We start from the raw sequence: 9,236 nt of genomic DNA on the forward strand, positions 1-9,236 counted from the left end.
ACAGCTCCTACGAGCGCGGCGGGGACGTGTCACCCAGCCCCTACAGCAGCTGGCGACGGTCACGGAGCCCCTACAGCCCCGTTATCCGGTGAGTCTGGGCTCCGGGGGAAGGAGGGAGGAAAGGAGGGGACGGGGCTGGGGAGGAGGGGAGGCTTGGAGGGCAGGAGAGGGTTGCATCGAGCAACAAAAGCCCTCCCTCCCTCTTGCTGCCAGAAAGCTGGGCTTTGGGGGGGGAGGGGGAGTGGGACACGCACAAAATATTCCTGTTTTGGGGAGAAAGGGAGATGCAGGTGCCTGTGATGCTCCTGCAGCTCATTTCTCTTCATGGGAGACCTAGCTGGAAAAACTAGGAGGTCTAGTAACATTAAAAGGCATGAGAACATGTCCCAGTGAGCATGTTTGTAGGAAGATGCTTCTCAGAGGACAGGTTTTCTAAAGGACCAATCATGATTTTTAAATCTTTGCTTGTAAAGTACAGAGGTCCTCTCAGATCCATTTTTCTGTATCCTGGTTCCCTGTACAATAGGATGCCTGTTAAATATATTTGTGTTTGATTTAATTCCTGCTAATCTAAAGAGCACACAAGCTGGCAGGCAATTTGTGTTACAAGTGTCTCTTGTTCTTTTTAGAGGTCTGTAGAAAGACTCAGACTTTCTGCTTCACTAGGAAAAAGAAGCTGACATTGTTTTGTTAAATTCTTCTGTATTTCACACAACTTACAAAGATATATATGAGCTCTTTTCCCAGTGAGGTTACATACGTGTATATATTTGGTGTGTGCTTGCAAATCATTTTCTTACTGTTAGTTAGTAGGAACCCAGGATGTGAAGGTCAGTGATGCTGTGACACTTTGAATTTGATATGGAGAGGAAATGTGGGCTGTATCTCTCTAATCAGATAGAAACCGTGTTGCAGAATTAAAACTCTTCAAAACATTTTAACTTGCAGCAAAACTGTTGAGAATTTAAAGTGTTTGCTTAGTATAACTGAAGATTTTATTTCCCACCTTGGACTCCTACCGTTGCCTCATTGTTTATAGGCTTGCTTACTATCAGTTTAAAATGTGTGAGGTGATTTGCTGTTCCACTGGCAAGAATTTTGTTTCCAAGGCATTATTAGCTGGTGGGTTGTGGGAGAACTGTTCTCTGGTGGTGTTTCTGATGAGCACTTTGCATCAGTCACCATTTGGGGAGTCCCACAGCGTGTCCCTTGAGGATGTTGAAGCCATTCCTATGTTTCACTGGCTGTTGGTAAAATCTGCTGTCCTGGGTGCTCATCGAATGCTGTTTAAAGAGCAAAGTACTAAACCTGTGTCCAGCTTTGTTCAGAGGGATAGAACAAAGGTGCCTTTAGAAGAAAATAGAGATTGTTTTGAGGTACGGTTGTGTGGAATAATTTTGTGTACAATAGGGTGTTTCAAGCAGAAAACGCTGTGAGTGCTCTGAAAAACAACTTATCCTCATCGTTGTTCTGCAGGAGCCTGTTATAGGTGGTCAGGGGTACTCTATCAAGTTGATTTGAATAATAGGATAGCGGGAATATTATGTGCATAGTTTGACTTAAACACTCTGGGAATCAGATTATTTTCTATAGACACATATTCTGGAATAAGAAAGCTAATTGTGGTGAACACAAATGCGTACGCTGGGTTTGCACTTAAAAATAGCTGTGTTAGTTGGATTGACAGGCTGGTTAGTTTAGGATCCTGTTTTATGCACTGCTGTAGTGGAAGGTACAGGAAATCTTGGATAGGGGACTTACAGAACAAACTTCTGTTAGGAGTGTTGTGTTTCTTTTTTTTGTTGTTGTTGGTAGTGTGATCTGAAACTCAAGAGTTTTAAATCTCCTGATTTTTGTATTGTCTCTGTGGCAAGTCTGTGAATCTTCCTTGAGCTGCAAATCTGTTTCTAAGAGTTATTTATCTGTGTGACTTCACGTCTTCCTTCCTCCTCCCTTCCTCCAGTAAATCTGTAATTTGCATCCCATCTTTAACAGATAAATACTTAAAAATAATGACTTTGTTAACAAATGCAGGTTGTCAGGTTTACGGGAGAGGGATCAGAGTGGCTGAGTGAAAAGAAGAGGTTGCTATCTGTAGGAAAGCGTGGTTGGTCTGTCTGAATGTGGTATGGGTTGTAAAAAATGTCATTTTCACAGGAAATGAAAGAAAACAAAAGTGTGAAGGTAAGCTCCGTAGTTCACCATGTTGGCCTGGTGTGGAGAAATGCAAAGTAGCGTTTCTTTGCTGCCGCACACAGGTTATGTGCATTGCAGTGGGGAATTAAAGATGGGAGGTATTTACACCATGGTTTTAGCCATTCAAAACTGTGCCATAATCAGTCTTTTTTTGCTTGACTCTGTAGTTCTATGCCAAAAAAAACCTGATTTTTTTTGCTGTGCTGTGTGGATAATGGTACAGTGGCCTTAGACTTGATGGAATATTGCGGTTTCGTGAAGGCAACAGCTTCTCACAGCACCTGTCTTCTTCGTCTGGATGATTTAAAGACTTTAATTCTGGGCTTGTATCCAGCTGTAATGGTGTCAAGACAGTAAGAACTTTGTCTGTGACCGAGCATTCCAGGCTGCAAATCTTTTTGCTCTTTTCATTCTCTATCTCCTACGTGTGTCTTCTGTAATGTTATATCAATTATCTAGTTATTTTAGTTGGTAGAAAATAAGAATAAAATGGCTCTAGCATGCTTGGAAAGCTTGTTTAGATTTTGTGTGTGTGTGTATTTAGATTTTTTTTTTTGCTGGTTTTTTTTTTCATCCTCTGAGCTGTTTAGGGAGAAACTTGTAGTAAACAGTTGAAGAGAAACAAGTGAAGTCAGCTTTGCTCCTTTGAATCAGTGTTTGTCTTGAGCAGCAACAACAGTGCAGTTGCTGTGATTGAGGAGTTGTGACTTGCAGTAGCGACTCTTGACTTAGTGTCTTTTGATGATCTTGCCCGAGTGTGGGTTCTGAAGAGAAGCAAAGACTCTAAATATGAGTTCCATACTTGGAAAACTCTCTTTGAATGGTTGACTAATTGCCTTTTCCGTTAGAACAGCAATAAACGCCTGTGTTTTGGGCAAACTGCTTGTTTGAGCTGTTTCTACTTCTTTACTCACTGCTGGTGGATTTGTATGTCTGTGTTTTCTTGTGGATAGTAACACAGCTGTTCTCAAGTAGCACATGCACATTTTCAAAATGGAAATTCTTGCATAATGCCAAAAGCATGAGGTATTTATTTCTCTTACCAATAAGCTGACTGGATTAAAAATAAAAAAAAAAAAATCACAAGGAAAAAAAAAGAGGGGAAAAAATAAAGTAGAAAACCTCATGGTTGACAAAATAAGGAGGCACCATCGCTCTTTGGAACCTACTTTAGGATGAAATGGTAGGAAGAGAAGAATTATTTTTTCATAACTCCAATCAGGTCACATGCTATTTGATCACCCATTTAATTCAGTTAGTTGTATAGATGAGTAATCACATTTTTTCCAAATTTGGATACACCTACCCGTCTGCCTAGATAAAAGTAAGTGGGTGGGGCACTACTAGCATAGTACTACTGTGTGTGGGGATGGTGCTTGCAGGAAGAATCCAGGGTTGGTACCACAGAGCCATCTCATTCTCTAGCTGTAGCTAGTCTGTAGTAGTGAGGCTCTGCAAAATATGGATCATTTATGTGCAGAACCCAAATAAGCACAGGGAAAATGATCAAATACATATTCAGCTGGTGAATGCCTACTTCATGGTTTCATACACTGATACAAAAATAATTCTTCAGTAATTCTGCTACTTTGGGACTTAAAGGAGTAGAAGGGATTTTCAGACTTTATTTCCCCCCCCTTGCTTGGTGAAAATAGATATTTTTTTATATTTTTTCCCATGAAGCTCTCTGATCTTGTTTAGTAAAGCTGTATTTTGCAGAATTTAAAGTGTGAAGCTGTAGGGTTTCGCTGTTTGGAATAACTAGTTTTTCCAGTGCATATCGAGGCTCCTGCTCTAGTACGTATTCTGAATTTATTGATTAAGATTGGGTTTGTTACTTGGCAGTGGCCTTTGCCTTTGTTGATGTGCTTTTCCTTTTCCTAATTTCGCTGCTTCCTTCCTTGTTGTGGGAAGGGACTTTATTTGAAAAAAAGAATAAAAATTGACTTTTAATGTGTTTAGAACATAATGTTGGAATTGAGTTTTTGCTGGCTGATTTCTTTGCAGGCAGAGTTCTTAGCTGAGAACATAGGGTTATAGAGCAGATTTAAGAAACAAATAAAATTAATGTTTAGAATTTTTTAGTGTACATATTGGAGACCCTTTTAAAGATTTACAGTTTGAATTAGTAACTCTTAGTAAATTAGTGAAGCAGTTTTTATGCACAGAGCAGCCAAGTGGGTTGGTTGGCTGCTTAGAATATCACCTTGAACTAGGGGCTAGAGAAAATAAATAAAATTAATTTATAAGGTACCAAGTGAGAGAGCACTGTTCCTGTTAGGGCTTAAAGAAATTAATGATATGTTTGCCTGTTAGAGCAAGGTGGAAGAGCTGTGCTGTGAGCTGGAATGTTTTGTCGGGGTGGTTTATGTTACTGAGTGATTATAAATGTCTTGGAAGAGCTGCGGGGAAGCCAGTTGCTCACAGTGAGGTCTCCCTTTTCAAATACACTATGACCTTACCACATCTTCGTAGTATTTTAGTAGCTTCTTATTTTTTCCACTCTTCTTCTTATTAATCCCTTCCTGTTTTGTCAAAAAGTTACTGACAAAATCAGTTCTCTTTGTTCAATATGTATTCAGAATATAATATTTGCACGTAGCTGGCTACCAGCGCGTTGGATTTAGCTCGCTCTTAAAGCGGTTAAGAAGAAAAGAGGTTTTCAAGTTTACAAACATGAGAAGATAACACATGACTGTTCTTATTTGTCAATAAAATGTAATGCTTTTTTTTTTTTTAAATTAAAATAAAGGGAGGATTGGAAAGGGAAAGAAAGAAACACCTACAAAAGTAGCATGAAAAAAGAAATAAACATGTCAGCTGAGTGAGACTTGTTCCCTGGCAATCTGACTTGTGTAACTGTTACTTTCCTCTGTGCTTTCTCATATCAAGATAGTAAAATACAGCACTTAAAGTTGTAAGTTACTACTTGGAATTCTTTCATTCAGTGTTTGAGGATGTAAGTGATATTACTTGGGTAGACTTTTTGGTTAAATTCATTAATAAATCTCCTGTTTGGTAATTGGTTAGTTAACCAGTGAAGTGCAATAGAGGGTTGCCTTGAGAGAAGGAGGAACGTTGTAGCAGTTTTGAAACTTGTATCTACTTAACACTTTGGTATCTTAAGTAGGTTTTACTACAGTAAATAAGTACATTGTATTAATTAAGCAGAGAAAAAATGAATACTGGTTTGTTTTTATCAACTCTAGGGTGCTAGGCAAAAACTATTAAAAAGAAAAAACTGTGGTACCTAAACCAACATTATTCTTATTCTTATTCTTATTCTTATTCTTATTCTTATTCTTATTCTTATTCTTATTCTTATTCTTATTCTTATTCTTATTCTTATTCTTATTCTTATTCTTATTCTTATTCTTATTCTTATTCTTATTCTTATTCTTATTCTTATTCTTATTCTTATTCTTATTCTTATTCTTATTCTTATTCTTATTCTTATTCTTATTCTTATTCTTATTCTTATTCTTATTCTTATTCTTATTCTTATTCTTATTCTTATTCTTATTCTTATTCTTATTCTTATTCTTATTCTTATTCTTATTCTTATTCTTATTCTTATTCTTATTCTTATTCTTATTCTTATTCTTATTCTTATTCTTATTCTTATTCTTATTCTTATTCTTATTCTTATTCTTATTCTTATTCTTATTCTTATTCTTATTCTTATTCTTATTCTTATTCTTATTCTTATTCTTATTCTTATTCTTATTCTTATTCTTATTCTTATTCTTATTCTTATTCTTATTCTTATTCTTATTCTTATTCTTATTCTTATTCTTATTCTTCTTTAGATGAGGGGGAAAAAAAGTTGTCATGTTCTGAAAAATGGAGGAAAGCAGTGTTGAGTTTTGGTTTTGGGATTACTTCCTTACCAGTGCTTTCTTCCTCTTATCAGATTCTTTATATCTGTCAATTCTCATTCATGTTTTGTAGATAATGTCTTTGAATTATTTTTTTCTGGTTTTATTTCGTAGGTACATATAATGTTATGTAATTATTTCAGTTTCCCTTTGCAGCTGATGTAGCTGTGCTCCTGATCTCCTTTGGTGCTGTCTCTGGGGAAGAAAAAAAGCAGCTTTATGTAAAGAATTTCTTAGTTCTAATGCAGGCTCATCCTACTGATACTTAGAGTTTTGGGGCAAATCAGTTTTCTTTTTTGGGGTTTGGTCTTTTTTCTCCCTTTCTGTGTATAAAAACATACTGAAATTTGCATCTGGTTCAGAAATGATTTTTATGAATATCATGGAGTCTGTCAGTTATCCTCTCTGTAGGGATATAGACACGTGTGAAGTGAATTCAGGATGCTTGTAGGAGACTGTCAGTGGCCAATTGTGGCAAAGGTACTTGGAAATGAGGCAGAAATTCTGGGTGTAAGTAGGAAAAAGCATCAGGAGAAACTTACCTGAAACAGAGGCTTCTTGGTAGTGTTTCCCCATGTGTGTTACTGGCAGGTGCTGGTGCTTTTGGTTTGGGAGGTTTGGTTTGGATGTGGCCCTTGGGTTTAGTTTGCTTTCTGATCTCTCCAGGCTTGAGGGGTGGGGAAAAAAATAAAATAAAATAGTTTTGTTGGATTTCTTTGCCATTTGCAATGCAGTTCTGTGCAGTTGTAGCCACTGTGCTTTTCTTCCTGTTTACTGTTAAAAACAAAGTCCTAATTAAAGATTAAATAGTTGGTGGTAAATGAATGTCAGATAGGGCATTTTATGTATGTGTGTGTCTGCATGCACACACGTTTAATAGCAATCTGTTGGAAGATGTGGAGAGTACTGTGTATTTCAGACGTCTCTGCTGGTGGTTTTTTCAGGGTCCCAGTAAAATGTCAGTGTCTTGTTAAATGGCAGACACTGGCTTTTGTGTGAGCCCCTTTCTGTGCTGCTGTGACTTCATCTTTTATGGCAAGTGAGCGTGAGCTCTGAACAGAGTGAATTGGTTTTATTATGTGTAAGGCAGTATTTCTGCACTCCCCAGTTCTGGGTATGTTCTGAGGGAAAGCTTGTCAATATCCATAGTTTTGGTTTTGTGCCATTGTTGTAGATGGAAACTTGTATGTAGGTTTTGTCTAGCTTGGAAAGTCCCCCTGGGACTTTTGCACTACAGAAAGTGATAGTTGAATATTTGAAAGGATCATTAAACTTACGAAAACACCAGATTTTATCCTTGTAACTTGAATAATGGCAAAGTTGCCTTATAATTAAGATTCAGCATTTGTCTCTTTAGTTGCAAGTGTTCATGGTTTTGCTGGTCTAGTCCAGTGGACAAGGTAGAGCAAAGGATTCTTCTTGCAAAGGTCTTTGGGATGCTGAAGGAAAGGATAGTTTGTTATTAGCAGAGACATGCAGTATGTAATGCAGCATCATTTAAAAAAATAAAATTAAATAATGAAAAACTTAAACCAGTGCAGAGATTATCCTTAGTCACCATATTTCATAACTAGTCTATTATCATTTTGATTTACTGTTAAGGGCTGTGGTGTGTCCTGGAAATGAAACTTAAATAATTGTGTGCATGTGTGTGTTTGTTGTCTCCCACGTGGATGCAATTCTGCTAGGAGAAAGTTAAGCTGTTGTCATTTGAGGTGTGAACCCTGGGGTGGTGGGGAGTGGTGGTTTCTTTGAGTTTGCCTAAATCCCTGTTTGCATTCCAGACTCTCCTAACTAATGTTGGTAAAATATGTACATCAAACCAGTGCCAACACTTGGCTTCCATACGTGGTTTTGGTTTTTTGAAGAAGAAATAAAGATTTAGGTTATTTTTGCCCCAGCTTTTCAAAACTGCCTCTTCCCCACAAAGTTCTGGTAGCTGATGGAGTATTTGCAGTCACTCATTTGAACAGATTTTCTTATTTCATCCTTCGTAGTGATTTAAATGAACTTGTTCTGTTTTGAACCAGAGTGGAACAGAAACAGTCTTACAATTAGGTATGATGTCTCAGCAACTGTGGTGTTTTCAGCTGCTACTGCTCTTTTCTTGTGCATGTGGAATTATGTCTATGTTTCTGTTTGTGGCATAGATTATTTTCTTTATTAGGCACCTTTCAAAAAGCAAGCAAAGAGCAAAACCAAAATAACAGAAATTGTACTTACGAAAGAAATTTGAATATTTGAAAATATGAGATGTCTTAAAGTCTCAACTGATTTTGAGACCTTTAGGGCATCTTTTTAAGTTAAAAAAAAATAATACAGCTAAGGCAGGTTGCAGTGAAGTCCTAGGGATGGAGGTTGTGCTCTCCACAGGTAGCTGGAGCAAGTGTCTGTTTAAAACAGCTGATGTAGGAACGGGACCTGCAGGGAAATGTTGGCCACGACAGGTCAGTGACATCCCCGCAAATAACTCACCATTGATAGGAGTCAGTTCAGGACTAATGGGGCTTATTAGCTTGTGCTTGATGCTGGAGAAATGTAATTATACTGATTGTACAGCCGGTGAGGATCTGTGTCGTGTGTCTCTGCTTGAGATAATAATTCCTCTTGGAAAGTGAGATAACAGTGTGAGGAGTGCTCTGGCCTAGAAATTGAAGTGTTTGTGTTGTCTGGACAGTCTCAGCCTTCCTTTTTACTCCCTACTACCCCATCGTAGCTCTATATTATGGCACTTTGTACTTTTTTTACTTAAGTTTGACCCAACCTCTGAAAATTTTCTATGGGATTTAGTACTTAGATTTCCAAAAATAAGTGAGAAGTGTAAAAAATCATGGTTGTTACTATTATTGTCACCATCTGTCCTTGTTATCCTGCCATGCAAGAAAATTCTATAAAACCTGCTCCCTGGCATAGAATTGAACTGTGTTAGTTTCCAAGACTTGCCCTCATGTGGGGTTTGATTTTTATTTATTTATTTATTTTTATTTCCCTTCGAGGTTTCTAGCCATTTGTATCGATTTCAGTTCTTACCTGTGGAATTTTGAAGCTTGTGCTACAGTGTGCACACCTACTCATTGTTTTGAATCACTCCGACGTAATCTTGACTTACCACAGTGAATTTTGATGTTGCTTTAGAAATAAGACATTTCATAATTTGGGGAA

The 9,236-nt window shown here is 37.6% G+C and overlaps 1 protein-coding gene across 1 annotated transcript in view; it reads left to right on the top strand.

Annotated features, from left to right (window-relative positions):
• Positions 1-5: 5 nt before the first annotated feature.
• Positions 6-9,236, top strand: part of CDK13 (cyclin dependent kinase 13) — a gene marked incomplete at its 5' end in the record, with an annotated part of 46,214 nt that continues 36,983 nt past the window's right edge. The window contains one exon of the mRNA XM_029085260.1: positions 6-88. Coding sequence (XP_028941093.1) covers positions 6-88 — 83 coding nt within the window. The remainder of the gene's footprint in view (positions 89-9,236) is intronic.

This window comes from Antrostomus carolinensis, unplaced genomic scaffold (genome assembly GCF_000700745.2).
Source record: "Antrostomus carolinensis isolate BGI_N321 unplaced genomic scaffold, ASM70074v2 scaffold1636, whole genome shotgun sequence".
In the NCBI taxonomy this organism is placed as follows: Eukaryota; Metazoa; Chordata; class Aves; order Caprimulgiformes; family Caprimulgidae; genus Antrostomus; species Antrostomus carolinensis.